The sequence below is a fragment of the Propithecus coquereli genome, unplaced genomic scaffold, assembly GCF_000956105.1.
Source record: "Propithecus coquereli isolate 6110/MARCELLA unplaced genomic scaffold, Pcoq_1.0 Scaffold19, whole genome shotgun sequence".
Taxonomy (NCBI): domain Eukaryota; kingdom Metazoa; phylum Chordata; class Mammalia; order Primates; family Indriidae; genus Propithecus; species Propithecus coquereli.
In genome coordinates this window covers 5,478,143-5,499,816 of record NW_012143856.1, presented here as the reverse complement: position 1 = coordinate 5,499,816, position 21,674 = coordinate 5,478,143, and the positions used below count along the sequence as shown (strand labels likewise).

Here is a 21,674-nt window from a genome sequence, read left to right as displayed (position 1 = left end):
CTCTTGCTCAGTCTGGTCTTGAACTCCTGACTTCAAGTAATCTTCCTGCCTCGGCCTCCTAGAGTGCTAGAATTACAGGCATGAGCCATGGCACCTGACCCAACCCTGACTGCTTTAAAACTGCTTTGGTTGTCCTATAGTGCCCTTTAGCTAATTGTAATACCAAAATCCCTGCCTAGTGAAAAATTATAATGTCTTTAATATAAAGTGGTTTATATGATGGCACACGACGATGGTATGTTTGATTTGTTTCACTGTGAACAAGCAATGATAAAATATAAAAGCTCTGTATCACTCATTGGGGAGGGATTTTAGGCAACACCGTAGGATGGACAGAGGCATGCAGGAAAGTTCCTATGGAAGAAATTCTTGTGCCACCCAGGAACAAGAGCCCTTGTAAGTCACCTCTAACAAACTCATCTAACTTACCAAGCTGGAGTTGTCTGAGTCATTCTTTATTCTCTCCGCTCCTTCTCATTTTGGGGGAAGTTTTTCCATACTGTCCCAGGATTTTCCTGAAACATAGCTAGTCACCATATTATGGGTTGTTCTTCCTGTACACACAGCTAGATATATTTCCCAGCCTTCTTTGGAATTGGTGTAGCTGTATGCTGAGTTCTATCTGATGTAGCAGAAGCTACAGTGACTGAGGTGCAGTTCTTCCAGGCCAGGCTCATAGAAACTCCAGTGTGGAATCCCTCACATCCTTTTCCCATCTGCCAGCTGATGCAGATGAGCATAATGATCATAAGAACCATACATTAAAAGTGTGGAACTATAAGATAGAAGGAACCTAGGCCTCTGAACCACGTCTTAGAGAAGAAAGGCCCCGTTGACAAGGAACATTCATTTAACTGCTGCTGCTTCTCTTCAACTCTGCCTTTCAATTTTTGTGCAAATGGCTCTCATTGTTAGATACTAAGCCTGAACCTTGCTGACAAGAGAGACTAGGAAATATGGTTTTCAGGTTTCTAGCCCTGTGATACATGGAGGAGTTAAGAGCCATTCAGAGAGTACAATATTAACATAAAATAGATGTCGGAGGTAATTTTTTTCCCTCAAGCTACAGACTTCATAGATAAGCATTTAAGAAATGTGTAATTTATTTAACGTTGCCAAGCAAATCCTCTTTATTGAATCAGAATACAATTCTATCACCATCTCTACTACTATCACCCTAATCCTAACCAATGTCATCTCTAACCCAGACTGTTAAAATAGCCTCCTAACTGGATCATCTTTGTATCTGTATAGTCTGCCCCCTCACAACAGACAGTGATTTTTGAAATCAGATCATGTCACTCCTTTGGTCAGAACCCACCAATGGCTTTTCACTTCATTTAGAATAGGACATAAAGTTCATACCTGGTCTACAATGCAATAATGACCTTTCTTTCCCTTCCCTGACCTGTTTTTCTTTATCTCCAACCACGCTTTCTCTCTCTCTCACTCCTCTGCATTCACACTGACCTTGATGGTTTCACAAAATACAAAAGGCAAACTCCTGCTTCTGGATTCTTCTCTTCCCTTTGCTGGGACTGTGATTTCCCTAATCACATAGCACGTTTCCTCACTTTGAGTCTCTGATGAAATGTTACCTTATCAGTGAGTCTTTCCTAACCGAAGTATAGGAAAAAGCACTCTTTCCACCTTTGTCCCTTTCTTCTAATTTTACTCCTTAAAACTTATTACCTCTACTCCTTATTTTCTGTCAATACACTTAGTACCACCATATATATTAATGTATTAGGTGTGTATAGACACACACATACACACACACACATATACTTAGCACTACCACATATATGTAAACATGTAGTAAAGAATTTAACCTATCCAAAGAGAAGTCTGGCCTTTGTTTTCAGCTTCTGGGGAGGTAATCTCTAAGCCCTTGGAATCTTATTCCTGGTAAGAGTATCTTTGTTTGTCTGGGGGCTTTGGACCAGCCAGATGTAACAATGTGATTTTGGGGGTGGGGGGGGGGGGTTTGGGTCATTCTATATCAGGTTAACCTCCTGTGGAGCCAGAAACTGAGATCAGTCATATGAGCAGTCAGTCATGCTTACTCCTACCCCTACCATGATGGAGCCCCAATAAAGCCTCTGGACCCCAAGGTTCAGATGAGCTTTCCTGGTTGGCAGTACTCTGTGCATGTTGTCACACAGTAATGGCAGGAAAGTAATGCTGTTCATGACTCAATGGGAGAGTACAATATAAATTCCACTTTAGAACTTTTCCTGCACTTCGCTTTATGAGCTCTTTTCTGGGCTGATTTTAATCTGTGTCCTTTCCCTGCAATACACCATAACCATGACAATACAGCTTTTCATGAGTTCTGTGAGTCCTTCTGGTGAATTACTGAAGCTAACCGTGTAACACGTAACCCCTTGTTACCTGTTACTAACAGGAAACCCCCTGAACTTGTAGTTGGTGTCAGGAGTGAGGGAAGTCTTGTGTGGACTGTGTTTTCTAACGTTACAGCTCTCTCAAACTCATAGTATGTATTTATATATTTGTTTTGTTTTTGTTCATAGTTATAATCCCAAGTACCTAGAACAATTTCTGCAGCAGTCATTTATTAAATATTAGAATGAAGATATAAATGAAAGTAGCTAAAAAGTAAGAAATTAAGAGAAAATCTATTTCTGAAATCCAGTACTATAGAACCATATCAAGAAAAGCTTCTGAGTAATGCACATCAAAGTCTATTTTTGTTATATTCTAAGTAACACTGTGATGTCTGTTGTCTTCAAAATAAGTTGCCTCTGTCAGTCACAACTCTCAAAAGTCTTAGGGATTTTATCTTATGTGTTTAAATTATTAAGAGAGTTTTAAGGAGTATGTGTTTGCAGTTTGTAGTAGTCACCACCAGATGGAGATATTTTTATCAGGTAACAAGTAGCTTCTGTCTTCAGTTAAATCGACTTATAGGAAAAAAGTGATAAGTGATACAAAATATAGTATTTATTAATAACAATAACAATATAACTATACAAGGATAAGATATTTGGATATAGCACAAGATATCTATAAAGGTACTTCTGTTACCAGAAACATACTTTCACAATCAGAATCACTCTAAAGGATAAGTAGACTGAAGTAAATTTCAGTTTACTTCAGTTTAATCTTCCCCTCTCTTAACCAAGAATTTGGAGGAGCCATTCATGTTTAGGCACAGCCCTAGTAGATTTTTCTTGTAGATTAGGATACTGTTGGTTTGGAGTTTGAAGCATTACAGGTTAGTAATATGTTGCTGATGAGCCGCTCAAACTATGTCTTTGGGCTAGATAATCCTGCTATTGTTTTAATGCAGCAGAAATTTTTATTATTATTATTTTTTTTTATTTCAGCATATTATGGGGGTACAGATGTTTAGGTTACGTATGTTGCCCTCACCCTCCCTCACTCCCCCAAGTCAGAGCTTCAAGTGTGTCCATCCCCCAGATGGTGCTCATTGCACTCATTATGTATGCATATACCCATCCACTCCTCCCCCCTCCCCCGTGCCCAACACCCAATAAATGTTATTCTTACATGTGCACTTAGGTGTTGATCAGAGAAACCAATTTGCTGGTGAGTGCATGTGGTGCTTATGTTTCCATTCTTGGGATACTTCACTTAGTAGAATGGGTTCCAGCTCTATCCAGGAGAATGCAAGAGGTGCTAGATCACCATTATTTCTTATAGCTGAATAGTACTCCATGGTATACATATACCACATTTTATTAATCCATTCATGGATTGATGGGTACTTGGGTTGTTTCCACATCTTTGCAATTGTGAATTGTGCATGCAACAGAATTTTTAAGTGCATCCATTGTATAGTTAATTGAACACCCAAGGGCAGCTAAATGGAAATATCCTAATTTTTTTTTCAGTTCCCCAGCCTAGTCTCATGTCCATTGAAAATAAAATGAAAGGCAGGAGGGAAAATGGATATTACTGTTTTCCAATCCAATTCTTATGCTCTTTAAACTTTTGATTTTCATTATCTTCTCCTTCCCATTCAAAGTGCCATGTAGTTATAAGGAATTTGTTTGTATTGAAATCTTTATTTTCTTCAGTTCTATTATGATCCTGTTTCTAATTTCTTTATCATTAGAAATTGCATTTTAGAGCTGCAATATCACCTTTCTCTTTCAGAAAATTATATGTCTAAATTTAAGATATTAAAACCTATCTTTTATAAAGCATTATTATAATATTCAGTTCAATTTTTATTTTATAAAGACATTTAATGCTATTGATTTATAACATTAGATTGATCTGCCCATTTGTCATTGTGTTAAAATAGCCATCAATTTTGGTGATACAAAGTCTTTTATTATTTATTTATCTTTTTTAGAGATGGGGTCTTGCTATGTTGCCCAGGCTGGTCTTGAAGTCCTGGTCTCAAGTGATCCTCCCACCTCAGCCTCCCAAAGTGCTACAATTATTGGTGTGAGCCACAGAGCTCAGCCACAAAGTCTTTTAAAATAAAATATATTGTAATGAGAATACACTTGAATTTAAATCTATATGTTATGCATTATTTAAGGCTTGCTTTACAAATATTGCTGACGGCATTACACTTGCTTCCTAAATTTAGATAATAAAATATTGAAAAGTTAAATGAGAGATGGAGAAAGTCCATTGAGATAATCATTTTGACGTGGACTTGTTTTTGTGGCAAAAAAAATCTGAAGGTAAAACAATCTGAAGGTCCATGTCAAGTAATTTAGAACTCTGATTCAATATAATTAAATAGAAACCAAAATAAATCATTCTAAAAATAATTCACTCAATCTGTAAATAAATATATAAGGTATGTGAGTAAGGTAGTGGTGTACAAACTCTAAGACCATGTAAAAGTCAATTCAATAACTTTGGAAAATAAACATTTAAATAATACTTTAATATATGTTTACAGAAAGATTAGAATAAAGCAATTTGAAGAAAAATCACTTTATAATTTTTGAAATATACATTACTAGTATTCTGACAAGGTGATTTCTGCATTTTGCAATGTAATGCATTTTAAAATTAATCTTGAAATGTATACTTTACAATCATTTAATAAAATAAGTTGAGGTGTTTCTTTGAGACAACACATGTCTTTAGAGAAGAAACAAAAACTGTGTTTGATATAATATTTGAAGTAAGTTTTTCTGTTTCAAGAATGGCTAAGAAAGTTTGTGCAATCCACAGCTTTAGAAACAGATACTCTTGTTTTAGACTTAGAGGATTTTCCTTTGCTTTATCCAGAAGCTTATTATCCTAGTTGGGTATGCTTCTCAGAACGGAATCTGCCAGTATTTTCCCTCAATTTCCACTCGAATAAATAAAACAATTCTACAATGAAGTATACAATTACAACTTTTTCTGATATTTGAGTTAAAGACTACTTCTACCTATAACACATAACATAGTTGTTTTATGGGCCAGCCTTACATATTGAAAGAATTAAAGGAAAACACTATTATAGTTAAGAGAGAAACAAAAAAAAAACCACTCAGTAAATAATTTGTATTTGATAGAAATGAAGGAAACAGATATATATAGACTAGGGATATTCATGTTTCCAAGTTGGAAGCTAATTTGCCATTTTACAGAAGAATGTATTCCCTAGACATCAGTATAAAGCTAAAGCAGTAAATGTAATAAGCTTGCTTTGCCAGCCACATTTACACAAACCTCTTCAAATGCAACTTGGAGTGTTGCTACATTTCTTCCATTCCCAAAATGTCTTTTTCCCATTGCAATAAAGGCCAACAATATGTGTAGAAACATGTGCATGGGAACAGTATATTCATTGAGTTTATACAATTTTCTGTTTACTCAGAGGTTGACAAACATTAGTAAACTAGGCCAAGATTTGATTTAGAAAAGATTTTTTTTAGAAATCAGGTAAGAAACAAAATCTTTTAATTACCACAGTGTGTGATCTTTAGGTAACACATCAAATGCACTTAAGTGTTTGCACTAGTTCCAGCTGTTCACAGGAAAAATAATTAACAACTAAATCAGTAAAGCTTATGTAAACCAACAGATAAAGGGAAATCGGTCTCACAACAAAGGTGTTAGCTTCGAAGTTTGAAGTTGCTGCAGAGCCATTCTTTCTTTAGACCAAATGATCACTAACTACCCTTGCTTTCTTCCTCTCTTTCTCTTTTCCTGTAAGCTTTATTTAATAACTGGATTTCCTCCTGGTAGCCTTCCCTCTCTTGATGCTGCCGTTTACTGTTCTGCCTGTGCGCTTCAACGGTGTCTGGAATGGAGATGTTGATATCACCATCAGGATTACTTGTGGGTAAAAAGAGGGAGTATGAGGCTGTTTCTCCTAGATCACATGTAACAAATCTATTTTCTTTCCGTGAGTAGCGTAGGGACGGAGATCTGACTTGTGTGGAGGATTGGCTGATGTTACTAATGATTGACACAGTGTCCAAGGCCTCTTCGTTATCACAGATTTCAAGAACCTCCAAGTGTATTTTCACACTGGTATCCGCAAACGTGGAGGGAGAATCCTCTGAGTTTGGTTCATGGCCAACACTTTTGGATCGATAGACTTCTATTTTCTTAGAGGCTGGGGTTATTTTTTGCCCTTCTGCGCTTACCTCGTAGGTAGAAAGAGATAGAGTTTTTCCTGTAGGTGCATGGAGAGACACAGTCCCCTGAAATGCACACAAGGGAATGGCAAGGCCACCACCAGAACGCTGGGGACAGAAACAAAATTGTTATTATTGAAAACCAATTTCTGAGACTGAGACATTTAGAAATTCATGTTATTCATCAGAAAGGTAAAGTTTTTCTATTTCAGATCCATTTCCCTAGAAACCTTTTACAGATATGGGATTTAAATTCTGCCACCAAAGTGCCATAGCTCAGTTTCTCCTAGGTCAAACCAGACATCTAAATGAGGGCAGTCAGGAACTTTTCTTTGAAGATGAAGGGCATATTTCCACAGTTGAAGGGAAAATTTTTGTACTGATGGGAAGCAATAGGTGTTTCCATGGGCAGAATTTGGACATAAAATTGAATGCGTATTTACAATCCGATACTGCTTTTATATTTTTGTTACATATTCAGCTACATTAAAAAGTTTGCAGAGATTGAAAGAAATGCAGACTGGTGTTATCAACATGTACTTTTTTTTCTGTTTAGTATGCCAGGGGGAATGATAATTTTGAAATTGCCTCAAATTAAGTTCAAAGAATATTTCAAATGTTAGGTGTGAACATACACAAGACAAATGAAATGTCATCAGAACTGTGCTACATGTGCTTTTCCACAGAGAAATCAGTCATTACGGTAAACCCGATAATAGAGAACTCCTTCATCTCTCTGCAAAAATTTGCCTGAAGAGTTTAAACCTTTTCTATTACACTTTATATATATGTATGTGTATACATATATATAAGAAGAAAATAAGATTGATTCTTATAAAAAGTTTTATACTTCTTATTGCTGATTCATGCCTTCATACTTTCAACTGATCCTGTTTTTGATTATGTTAGTCTCAGAAGATGGTAATATGCCAAACTTCTAGAGCAGTGATTTTTCCAAACTGAGTCTCTAAGCCAGCGTCATCAGCATCACCTGGTAACTTTTCAAAAATTCAGGTTTTTGAACCCTACTCCAGACCTGCTGAATTAGTAACTCTGGGTATAGGGTCCAGCAGTCTGTATTTTAACAAGCCCTTAGGTGATTCTGTTGCATAGTAAAGTTTGAGACCCATTGCTCTAACTAAAGAAATGTTGTCATCCAGAAAATAAGGGGGTGGAGGTTAACAGACACTTTTTATATATGGGCCTACCACCTGTAAAGTTACTAATTGGATTGGTATAAATGTGTCTGTCCACCTGGGGGATTGGCATGGGGGATAATGACTTTTTGCCAATTTAGTGGAGTTGTTCTACTTTTAGCACTGAAATTCCTTCATTCCAGGAAACCCCTCAGTCCCAGGCAAACCAGTAGAATTCAGGGGAGGGAGTTTGGTTACCCCAACAGTCCCCAACCTTTTTGGCACCAGGGACTGGTTTCATGGAAGAGAATTTTTCCACGTATGGCGGGGGGGAGGGATGGTTTTGGAATGATTCAAGCACATTACATTTATTGTGCAGTCAAACCTCTCTGCTCATGATAATCTGTATTTGCAGCCACTCCCCAGTGGCTCAGCTCCACCTCAGATCATCAGGCATTAGATTCTCATAAGGAGCGTGCAACCTATATCCCTGGCATGCACAGTTTACAGTAGGGTTCACACTCCTATGAGAATCTAATGCCACTGCTGATCTGGCAGGAGGCGGAGCTCAGGCGGTGATGCCAGTGATGGGGAGCAATTGTAAATACAGATGAAGCTTCATTGGCTTGCCTGATGCTTACCTCCTACTGTGCATCAGGTTCCTAACAGGCCACAGACTGGTACCGGTCCGCAGCCTGGGGGTTGGGGACCACAGGGTTACCCTATTTGCTATGGGCATTTTCAATCTGGACCCAATAGCAGCTAGAGGAAGCTGAGGTTTCCACTATTGGAGAACAGTTTGGATTCTCTTTTATTTAGAGAAGTTTTAAAGAGAGAACAAACCATGAGTTTTGCTGGGTGTGGCTTCATGCCCCACTCCTTGAATTTAGGGACTATGAAAAATGCAGTCCCATATGTCTGAGACATGTCACCAGTCTTTTCCAGTTAATTCCTATGAAGAGGTCTTGAATTCTGTTTATCCATAAGGGGACCTAGGAATCTAACTTTAGGGCCTTGCACTCTCAGAAGGCTGGAAATTTTAAAAATTTACACAATAAAATTTAACCTTGTGCTAAGGCAAAGAACTTCATTGACTCCACATGTGTAATGTTGGCTAAAGTAGGAGAAACAGAGGTTCATTACTGCACCAGAGCATTATTTTGGTGGTGGCAATGTAAAATCAATGGACCACCCAGGTTTCAAGGCACATATCCTGAGCATGCACAGATGAACTAAATATGCCAGATTAGTGACCCTGGGGCTGGCTAGAATGAAAAAGTCAACTGCATGAGGAACCTAAGTACCTGGATGAGGAGTGAGGACCAAATTAAGAAGCAAGGGGTGCCCTATTTTGTTGTAGTGAGAACTTAAAAGCCAAGACCCAGCACCGCCTCTCTGCATAGCCCAATCTGATCACACTTTGTTGCGTTTTCCTATCTCCCTCATAATTACTCTCTGCCCATGAAACCTGCTGCCAGCCGGGTGTGGTGGCATGTTCCCGTAATCACAGCTACTTGGGAGGCTCAGGTGGTAGGATTTCTTGAGCCCAGGAGCTCAAGGCTACAGTGAGCCATGATAGGTCCAGTGCACCGGTCTGCATGACAGAGTGATACCTGTCTCTCTAAAAAAATAAAATAAAATACAGAAACAAACAAAAAACCCTGCCCCCAGATCTCAGCTAGAGAAGATAGATTTGAGTGTTGTTTCCTGTCTCCATGCTGGTCAACCTTGCAATAAAGCTTTTTTTTTTTTCCCCTCAAAATCTGGGTGCCACAGTATTGGCTTCTATGTGCATTAGACCGCGAGTCCATTGCTTGGTGACCGCAACTTTTGGCAAAGGACAAGGGACCTTCATTTCTATTTTTATTCATCCATTCATTAAACATTTGCTAAGTACCTGTTATGTGCAAGATTCTGAGCTTGCCCTGGTTGTACATAGATACTATATCTTCATTCTAAGACTTCACAGATAATTGGGTGAGAAAGACATATGAAAAAACAAAATAAAATTTTTTTAGCTCTAAGTGTAGTAATTGAGATAGGAACCAAGTTCTACAGGGTTTAAGGAATGACTGTCTTTGGTAGGGAGATTTCATATAGGGGTGGCATTTGAAATTCATCTTAAGAATCAAGAAAAGATTTACAGTTTTAAAAGCCTTGCTTTCTGAGTAGTAAATCATGAGGAAAGGGCCATCCTAAAAAATTTCCATCCTGAGAAAATAATTTTGCTTTCAAAGACAGAAACTTCTGTTTCTTTTTAAAATTGAATTTGACTGCAACATTATTCAATCAGAAAATTTGACTGTCATTCAATAAGATGAATAAATACAGCCTTCTTTACACTGAGAGCTAGTTAATTTGAAAGCTGAACTACCTTACATTATACTTTCTTACAAAAAAAAAACACACAACTCTACCTTACTCCTTAAAAAATGTGACTAAGTTTTGTCTTTAATATGGGGCATTATATAAGCAAATTGCTATGGAGTGTGCTAGCATGAAAGAGAAAACTGTGATGAAAAAACTGAGTTATTAGATAATACCCAGCAGTATAGGCATGTCTATCTTCAAAGAACCTTTACTGGAGCTTCAACAGTATAATTAAGTCATTATATGTGCCAACTTGCATCACCGATAAGTAGTTAATATAAAAGCAAATATGATGAGGAATTTTTCTGCACCTCATTTTATACATCCACATAATGCAGATTTTGATAATTCCCCCATGCTAACCTTACCTGCAAATGAACAAGCAAGCTTTACTGAGTTATCAAATGACAGCTCATTAAAATTGGCATTTGAGAATTGCATAGCGTTAGAGTTTGGCTAAGGGTGAAGAATGATTTTTCTGAAATAGCACACAAAGTCTCAAGTTATTAAAATCATTTTGTGAACTATTGTTATTCAAATAGTCTCCATTTGAGAGTTATCAAAGTAAAAACACAGAGATGACAACAACAACAACCACAAAACCAAACAACAACCTGATTAAAAAATGAGCAAAGGACTTGAATAGACATTTCTCTAGAGAAGATATAAAAACAGGCAAAAAGCATATGAAAAAATGCTCATCATCACTAATCGTTAGACAAATGCGAATCAAAACTGTAATAAGATACTACCTCACACCCATTAGAATGGCTACTACCAAAACAGAAAACAACAAATGCTGGTGAGGACATGGAGAAACTGGAACCTGTGTGCACTGTTGGAGGGATTGTGAAATGATACAGCTACCATGTAAAACAGTATGGCAGTTCCTCAAAAAATTAAAAAATAGAATTATCAAATGATCCAGCAATTCCACTTCTGGGTATATACTCAAAAAGAATTGAAAATAATGTCTCTAAGAGATATTTGTACACCCATATTCATAGCAGCATTATTACAACAGGTAAAATGTGGGAACAACCCAAGTGTCCATCAGTGGATGAATGGATAAGCAAACTGTGGTAGATGCATACAATGTAATATTATTTCAGCCTTAAAAAGGAAAGAAATTCTCACATGTTACAACATGGAACCTTGAGGACATTGCGCTAAGAGAAATAAACCAATCACCAAAAAACAAATACTGTATGATTCCAGTTATATGAGGTACTTAGAGTAGTCAAAATATAAAGACAAAAGGTACAGTGGTGATTGCCAGGGGCTCAGAGAAGGAATGAATGGAGAGTTATTGTTTAATGGATATAGAGTTTCAGTTTTGTAAGATGAAAAGAATTCTGGAGATATATGGTGGTGGTGGTGGTACAGCAATATGAATATACGTAATACCACTAACTGTACACTTGGAAATGATTAATACAGCAAACTTTATGTGTATTTTACCACAATTAAAAAATTGGAGGGACAACACAGAGACAGATCATATAGAAATAGATCTGGGCATACATCTTTATACTATTAATCCAAAATTGGTACGTTAGTTTCAGCAAAACAGTACTATCTGTCACTTCAAGCTAATTTAATAATTTTAATTATGCTGTTTTTGAAAGTATTTAGTGTAAGAATTTGGTTTTGGTTTAGATTTGCATAAAAACTATAAGTGTGAGGAGTTTATACCAAATTTTATTTGTACATCTTTAAGCAAAGTCATAACAATTTGATTTGACAGTGAGGTTTATAGAGATTTTTTTTTTCCTTTAAAGGAGACTTGTATATTATTTAAGTTACAGAAACATTTCTCTCGGTAAGAGAAAATGGGAGCTTAAACTAAAGAAGGAGTAATAGGAATAGAGACACAAGGAGGAAGCTGACAGACTTTGAATAAAATCAGTAGAATTTTCTACCTTTTTTTAGCAGTATGGAGGGAGGACTAAAAAAGAGAGATTAGAAGCTAGGAGAACAGACTAATCGAACCACTATTATGCACTAAGGAGTGGGTCAGCTGGTAGGTCTGTAGCAATGGAATGAAGAGGCTTGCATAGCTTGAGAGCCCACAGAATATAAAAATGTTCACGCTCATAAACAATAGCATGGCCAAGTGATAGCTGCTACAGTAGACTCAGGCTGGGGTATTATGAGAATATGGAATAAGGGAGCCCAACTTAGGCTGAGTGAGGGAAAAGTAGACCAAAGAATCCTTCCAGAGCAGGGTTCAGTTTTTACAGGTGATATTAACACTGTTGTCTAACATTGTTCTAGACGTCCTAGCTGGGCAAAAATCAGGAAAAAAATGGAAAAATATAAATAATGAGTAGGAAGAAATAAAATTACCATAATTTATAGATGAAAATATTGTCTGCCTAGAAAATTCTGGAAAAGCAAATCTAGAAAAGAACTAAATAGGGAGTTTAGGAAGGTGGCTGAATTCTAGGTAAAAACTTTAAGAAATCAATAACTGTTGCCAACCAAAAAATAATTTTAAAAAGGTCTCATTCAAAATAGCAACAAAACTATAACCATGTATGAGACTTCATGAGGAAACTATGGCAATACTAAAGGAAGTCCTGAATAAATAGGAAACAAAAGAAATAATGTTTCTGCATAGGAAAACTCTATATTGTGCATATGGCAATATTCTTTTAATTTACTAATTTAATACAATTTTAATAAAAAGCCCAGTGGAATTTTATTTTGGAACTTGAAAAGTTTCTCTTAAGATTTATTTGCAGAGATAAATGCTTGTAGAATAAAATTTGGAAGCAGACATTGAAGTCAATTTCCAAATATAATACTGAAGCTACAACAATTAATACAGGGTGATCACAGCAAGATTTGATAAACGTGTCAACGAAAATAGAGTCAAGAAACCAGATACAGTATATCAAGAAGATGGCATTTCAAAATAAGCAGAGGAATTATATTTTAGCAACAAAAACCAAAATTAAGTGGGATAAGGATTCAAATAAACTTTTTACGTATTATTGGCTTTTCATTAAAAATTAAATTAGATCCCTTCTTCATGTTACGTGCAAAAAAATTTTCGATTCTTAATAATTCTTGTAAAGTCCTGGATGAATAAGACGTTTCCAAATCTGGAATGAAAACTGGAAACCACAAAGTAAAAGATGGCCAGATTTGATTGTAAAACAGCTTAAAATGTCTGTATAGAAATATATGTTATAAACAAAAGTGAAAGACAAGAGGTAGTCTGGAAGAATGTATTTGTATTAAAATAAAATATAGTAGTCATAATATAGAAAACTCTTCTAAATCAATGAGATAATCAGTCTAACAGAAGAATGGAAAGGAGAAGTGGGCAAAACAATTGGAGAAATAAAAATAGAGAGTAAACACATAAAAGATGTTCAATTTTACCACTAATTTTTAAAAATTAAGTAAAAAGTGGACCATTGTTGTTTCTTACATTGCCCTCCACAAAAAAATAAACAACAAAAAAACCCCAAAGAAATAAAAAGATTGATACCATCTTTAGAATAAATTTTGATATTTGACTATATAATAAAAACCACATATACTTGCCAGTGATCTTATTTCTGTGAGTCAATTCCACCAAATATTGGTTTCAGAAAACAGTGATGTTTATTTCAGCACTGTTGTGAGCCCTCAAATTAGAAACACTGTAAAAGTCCACATTCAGAAAATAGTTGAATACATTGTGATACAGTTATGTCCTGGAAAATTATCTTGAACAGATGAGGTAAAGCTATAACTGCTGCCTGTGTAAAATAATTTCCATATATTTTAAGTTATAAAAGCAAATTGCAAAACAATATCTGTGGTGTGATTTAGTTTTCTTGTAGAAAAACACCCACCAGAAATCAACCCAGAAAATTATGCATGTATAGGAATAAAAACATACACTGACACACAAACACACATACATACTATAGGCATAGAAAAAAGGTTTGAAAGGCTACACACTAAACAATTGTTTCCTCTCGGACTGAATAGTGGCCGGCTATTTCACTTTTAATATTTTATATTTCTAAATTATTATTATTATTTTGCTCATGGAAGTTTAACAGGTAGTAGAGGAGGAACAGATTGCAAAATATTACTAGAAAGGCACTCAGAATGTGGAGGGCGGGTACTGAGTGTGTGTTGCCTGTGATGGTAGTCAGCCTCAGGGTTTGACATTTAGAGTGTGTGCTGTATTTGGGTTTGTTCTATTTTTAGGTTAGGAGAAAGGAGACAAGCTGGGTGGAAAGCGTTGTTTCAAAATTTTGCCCGAGTCTTTTGGTTGATTAGAATAAGAGTCCCAATTGGGATATAGCTAATATCCGATTCATATTTAAAAAGAGTAGAGAATGGCACTTATGGCAGGAAAAATAAAAATTTTAAATTATCTAAAAGGAAAAGCTGTTAAAAAAACTCTATGGTCCCAGTCAGACAAAAATTGATAGTACTCTCAAAGTGGCCAGTGTCTGTAATATGTCAAATTATCCTCACTAATTTTATGGGAAAAAGTGTTATAAACATTTGAGTCCAACAAACTGTCAATGTAAACTTTAAGTTCAAATAAAGAGTATCATCTCAGGAAACAATAATAACAAAAAAGGAAATACTATACAACTTGAATCACAGATGATAATGTAGCCGACAGTTCTGCAAATCATTCAAAAAGTTCAAGCACAATTTCAAAAAGAGACTAAAAGTAAAAGGCAATAAAACCTTAAGAGTAAAATGAACATTAATTATAAGAAATAGAAGGTAATACAAAAGGCTATTAATACTGGTTTAATTGTTCTTCACATTTGTAATGAGTTGAATAGCGTCTCATCCCCACCAAATTCACGTCCACCTGTAAACTGTGAATGTGACCTTATTTGGAAATAGGGTTTTTACAGGTGTGATCAAATTTAATGAGGTCATACTGGATTAGGATGGGCCCTAATCCAATGACTGATGTCCTTGTAAGAGGAGGGAAATTTGGACACAGATGCATATAGAGGGAAGATGATCATGTGAAGATGCAGACAACAATTGGAGTTATGTTGTCACAAGCCAAGGAACATCAAGGACTTCTGGGAGCCACCAGAAGCTAGGAAGAGGCAAGAAAGAATCCTTCCCTGGAGTCTTTAGAGAGAGTATGGCCCTCCTGACTCTTTAATTTCAGACTTTTGACCTACAGAAATGTGAGACAACAAGTTTTTATTGTTTGAAGCCATCTAAATTTGTGGTAATTTGTTATAGCAGCCTTAGGGAACTAATAAAATGTCTTATGCAAACAAGTACAAAAATACATTTGAAAATAAACTTCTATTTCGAAGTCCTACAACTCCCCACTGTTTTTCTGGACACTGGGGCTATGTGGTCATTTCTGTCAAATCCACAGGGAACGTAATCTCTTCAAAGGAAGGGAACATTTATTTGTTAATCTTTATTCTCTCTACCATTTATAACAGTGCCTGGCACATGGCAGGCCCTCAAAAATAATTGTTGAATGGATAAATAAAAGTGTGCATAAAGATATGAATCTGCAAAACATTGACCTTATATGCTCTTTAGATTCCATATTTTAACTTTTTAAAGCATAAAAAATAGGATCATCTTTAAAAATATTGCTGTTTAAATTTATATTTAAACAGCCCTATATAATAAACGATACAGTTACAAGTACATCAAAAGGTCATATTAGAAGGTCATATTCTTTTTATAAAAATAAAATATTATGGGACTGAATTGTATGTGAAAGTTTATTGCATGACAAAGAATGATAGATTCAGAGAACATAAACTGATTCATTTCATAGTCTCTTCTTTCTTTGCATTTAGGAGTCTATGAATTAGCATATGCTGTCAGGAATAATGATAATCCATTATTTCTGTATCCCTGAGTGTAGGCGGTTTATTGGTAATAAAAAGCAGTCTCTAAGCTTCACAAATGCTCCAGGAGGAGAGAGCATGCCATGTAAACACATTAGCACAAATAATCCGCTGGGATAATTGATTCAGAGTTACTGACCTTGGGTATGTTGAATATTTTTATTTCTTCACAATAACCTTCTAGGTGAATTCACGGCGAAATTACAATATGAAAGGAATTGCTCCAAATTTCTCTCCTAACAAGGTAAAGTATTCTGTCAATTATCTGAATCATTCAACTTAAGAAAGCCATATTATAGCACATAGGATCATAGCCCTTACCAGAGACCATGGAGTTGTAATTTCTCATTTTATAAAGGGAGAACTGACAGCCACAGAGGTGAAGCTTGCCCAGGGTCACATAAGTAATAGTAGTTGGACTGGCACCAAGACTCTGTGAAAGACGGGAGTGTGGTGTCAGGGAGAACAATTAGGAGGTTTTTAAAATCATATAAACAAAGAAAAAGATCTGAACTTCAATACTGGTAGTAAAAATGGCAAATGGGACTTGGGTTTCTTAACTCTGGTTAAGTGCTCTTTCTACTTTATCATTCTGTTACTTTAAAAGAAATCTACTTTAGCCAGAAGTTAGTCATAGGTTTTCTGCCCTGGAAGCTAGAATTGTATCACTAACTCATGAATAATCGAAGTGACTAACAATTTTAATCTCAATTAAACTCATATAGATGATCTTTAGGTGATTTAGGTGACTTTTAGGCCTCTAAAAGTAGAGCCCTTGAGGAATTTAAGTTGAGCAAGACCATTTAAGATGGTTTAGGGGAGAAGGGGTAAGGACATTAAGAGAAAAAAAGAAAATAGGAGGAAGAGCAAGAACTTTGTGAGAAAAACAAAAGTAGATCTTTAATAATTTACTTTCTGGAATTTAGTTTTTATTCAATATACAAAACTATGTGGTTACTATATTTTCATTTATTCAACTCCCAGAATATTCCTTGTGCCATTCTGTCTTCTTCATTTAAATGTTTAGGAAACCAAAATAAGAGAAGACGACACATGAGTTGCTCAAGGAAAGAGATGACGGGGCAAGAAAATAAGGGCCTTTATCAAGGGTCTACTGTGTGGCATGGAAAGTGCTGGGAATTTAACCTATTTCATACTTAATCCTCAAAGGCCTTAGAGCTACAAAGTAAGCTTTTTATTTTTAATGATGAAAAGTCTAACAACTGAGTAACAGCTTTAGGATTGATATTCATAACTAATATTTACTGATCCTGTTGAACGTGAGCCATGTATCAGACTTCTTGCTAAGCCCTTTTATGCACTTCCTTATTGAATATTCACTTTATAAAACAGAGACCCTAATTATCCCAAATTTACAGATGATATAATTGAGATATAAGGAAGTAATGCAAGTCATTAAATGGCAGAGTCAAATCCAAATATAGTATTATCTGTCTCAAACTCTCTGCACTTAACCATTCTGCTACTTCAAGGCATAGTGTTATATAAAATCTGAATAATACCTCACTCTCCTAATTCAGCTAGAACTCTGCAATGCCCTGTGGAAACAAGGAGACAGAAGGGATTTATTCACATTAGGGAGTGAAGATAGTATTTAGAGAAGACATTTAAGAAAATGTTTTCTAAATAGAATCCTAAAAGATAATTGCAGTGGGCACAATAGTGGGGAAAATGTATTCCAGGATGAGGGAACAAGAAGAGCAAAGATGAGTAGAATTTTGGGGAAATGAGGCCAGAAACAGAAATTAGGCTCAGGGCTGAGAGCCCTGAACAACATGGTAAGTTTTGATTGTGTCCCATAGACAAGGGAAACCACCCCAATGTTTGTTTCTACATTTATAGAAGGGAATGAAATGACAATATATGGGGTGCCTACTATATGCAGGCATTGCACTTGGCATTTTACACATGAAATCTAATTTAATATAATCATGAGGGTGGTGAACTTATTTACATTTTATACGTAAATAAATGGAGATATGAGGAGGTTAAGTAACTTGCCCAGGTTTCATAGGAAGGTAAAGTTTGAACTGTGATCTAGACTCAGCTTAGATTCCAAATCCTTTCCACTATGTCACTGAAGACCTAAGAAGATAACTGAGGACCCTGTGAAAGACAGAGTGTGGTGGCAGGGAGAACGATTAGGAGATTTTAAAATCATATGAGCAAAGAAAAAGAAGATCTGAACTTCAATACTGGTAGAAAAAATGGCAAATGCGATGGACTGTAGAAGTGTTGCCTAGGCAAAACTCTCGAGACTGCGCAGGATAGTGGTGAAATACTGCTGTGAAGTCACATACACTTGGCCGTGGACCTGGTTGAGCTGCCATCTCTATAATTCTTACCTTTCTAAACCTCAGCTGTCTTATTTGCAAAATATGAAGATTAAATGAGTTAATGCATGCAAAATGATTATTGGAGTGCCTCACATATAGTAAGTGCTCCATAAATGCTAGCTATTATTAGAAGGTGGGTAAGGGAGAGGAATCCAAGATGTTTTTCAGATTTCTAGTCCTAGTGTCTGGTACCAGTAGTTGAGATAAGGAGCTTAGAAAGAGGTAGAAAATGAAATGCTATTTCTATAATCTTTATCCCTAACTAGGCAGCATATTCCTTTTACTTTATTTGTATGGTCTAAATAGATCAATTAAAAGCCAGACATTGGCAGAGTGGATTAAAAATACAACTCAACTATATATTGTCTGCAAGAAACTTACTTCAAATGATATGGGCAAGTTGAAAGTACAAGGATAGAAAAAGATATATCATGCAAACACCAATCAAAGGAAAACAAGAGTGGCCATGTTAATAATCAGATAAAATAGACTTCAGAGCAAAGAAAATTACCAGAGGGCAAATTATTATATAATAATAAAAGAATCAATCCACTCAAATGACATAGCAATCCTAAATGTGTACAGAGCAAGCAACTGAACTGTTAAATATATAAAGCAAAAGTAATAGAACTAAAAGGAGAAATAGTCAAATTCACAAGTACAGTTGGAGACTTCAACACCTCTCTCTCAACAATTAACAGGACAACTAGAAAGAAAATCAGCAAGAGTGTGAAAGAACGCTATCAATCAATAGGATCTAATCAGCATTTGTATAAAATTTTATAGAAAGAAAACTTTTATTTATAGAAAACTCCATCGAACAACAGCAGAATACACATTATTTTCAAGGGCCCATGAAATATATACTGACATACATCGTATCTCGGCCATAAAACAAAGCCCAATAAACTTAAAAGAAATAAAATTATACAGAGTAAGTTTTCTAGCTATAATGGAATCAAAGTAGAAATAAATAGCAGAAAGATAACAAGAAAATCTCCAAGCTCTTGGAAACTAAACAAAACACTTCTAAATAATCTGTGAGTCAAAGAGAAAATCTTGAAGGAAATAAAAAAAATATGTTAAACTGAATGGAAATGAAAATACAATAAATAAACATTTGTACTAAAACAATTCTGAGAGTTAAGTTTAAAGCACTAAATGTATACATTAAGAAAGAGAAATAGTCTCAAATCAATAATTTAAGCTCCCACCTTGATAATCTAGAAAAAGAATAGCAACATAAACTGAAAGCAAACATAAAGGAAGACAGAAATAAAAGCAGAAATCAATGAAATTGGAAACAGAAAAGCAATAGAGAAAAATCAATTAAAGAGAGTTGGGTTTTTGAACAGGTCAATAAAATTGAAAATCCTCTACCAACACTAACAAAGAAGAAAAGAGAAGACACAAATAACCAATATTAGGAATGACACAGGGGATATCTACAGACTCTGCAAACATAGTAAGGATAGTAAGAGAATACTACAAACAACTTTACAATTTAAATTTGACAACTTAAATTCCTTGGAAAATACAAACTAGTACTATATACCCAATGTGAAATAGATAATTTGAATATCCCTATAACTATTAAGGTAATTGAACTCATAATTTAAAACCTCCCCAAAAGAAATCTCTCTCGGCCCACAGTTTCACTGAAGAAATGCATCAAACATTTAAGTAAGGATTAATATAAATTTGACACTATCTCTTACAGAAAACAGAAGAGGATGGAACCCTTCCTGATTCATTTTATAAACCTATTATCGTTTTACCCTGATACTAAAACTCCCAAGGGACACCCTGGGGAAGAGGAAATTCTGCCTAAAGACCTCAGCATCAACTTCCAGCCAAGAGTTTCCAGCCTGCAGGCCTGCTCCACAGATTTTAAACTTGCCAGTCCTCATGAGAGCATGAGCCAATTCCTTTAAATAAATCTTTTCATATACATACCTTAAAAAACTCTACAAAAAATAAAACTATGATTGATATCACTTATAAATATAGATGCAAGCATCCTTAACAAGTATTAACAAATAGAATTCAGCAATCTATAAAAAGAATTATATATCATGATCAAGTGAGATTTATTCCAGAAATTCAAGGCTGGGTCAGTATTCAAAAATCAATTGATATAATCCACCATATTATAATAGGCAAAAGAAGAAAAACATGATAATATAAATTGATGCAGAAAAAGTATCTGACAAAATCCAACATCTGCTCATAATTTTAAAAAAAGACCCAGAATGTGAAAATAGAGGAAAACTTCCTTATCTTGATAAAGAGCATCTATAAAAACCCGATAGCTAACATTGTTTTTAATGGTTAAAGACTTCTTTCCTCCTAAGATCAGGAACAAGACAAGGATGTCAATTATCACCATTTTTATTCAACAATAAAAATTCTTGACTTATTGTACTGGCTAGAACTTCCAGTAAGTAATAAGGCAAGAAAAGGAAGAAAAAGTTACAATAAGTCAAGAAAAGGAAGCAAAAGTTGTACAGACCAGAAAGGAAGAAATAAAATAGTTGCAACTTGCAGGTGACATGATTGATTTATGTAGAAAATCCCAAGGAATTAATAATTGAGCTAAGAAAGGCTGTGGGATACAAGATAAACATACAAATGCATTTGTACTTCTGTATACTAGCAATGCAGACATGGACATCAAAATTGAAAATACAGTACCATTTACAATTGCTCAAAAATGCTAAATATTAAGGTGAAAATCTTACAAAACATGTACAGGACTTATGTACTGGAAACTACATCACAGTCTTTAAAATGTGGACAATCTAAGTAAATGAAGAGACATACTGTGTCCATGGACTGGAAGACTTGACATAGTAAAGATGTTAATTCTCAACAAATTAATATATAAGCTTAATGTAATTCCTATTAAAATCCTAGCAAGATTTTTTTGCAGGTGTAGATAAGATTCTTCTTAAATACAAATGGAAAGGTACATGAACTAAAATAGCTAAAATTATTGTGAGAAAATTAATATAGTTGTCCATTGGTATCTGTGGGCAATTGGTTCCAGGACTTCTCATGGATAGCAAAATCCACAGATGTTTAAGTCCCTTATGTAAAATGGCATATTATTTGCATATAACCTACACGCATCCTCTCATACACTTTAAATCATCTCTGGATTACTTATAATACCTAATATAATGAAAATGCTATAAAATTGTTGTTATACTATATTGTTTAGGGAATAATGACAAGGAAAAAGTCTGTACATGTTCAGTACAGATGCAATTTTTAAAAATATTTTTGATCCAAAGTTGGTTGAATCTACAGATCTGGAACCCACAGATACCAAGGGCTGACTGTATAATGGGAGGAATC

General features: G+C 35.3%; 1 protein-coding gene across 1 annotated transcript in view; it reads right to left on the bottom strand.

Moving 5' to 3' along the window:
* Positions 1-5,786: 5,786 nt before the first annotated feature.
* The window catches only part of GPR149 (G protein-coupled receptor 149), a 62,006-nt gene continuing 46,118 nt past the window's right edge, over positions 5,787-21,674 (bottom strand). Inside the window, exon 4 of the mRNA XM_012642882.1 lies at positions 5,787-6,695. Within this exon, the coding sequence (XP_012498336.1) occupies positions 6,117-6,695 (579 nt within the window). The 3' untranslated portion in view covers positions 5,787-6,116. The remainder of the gene's footprint in view (positions 6,696-21,674) is intronic.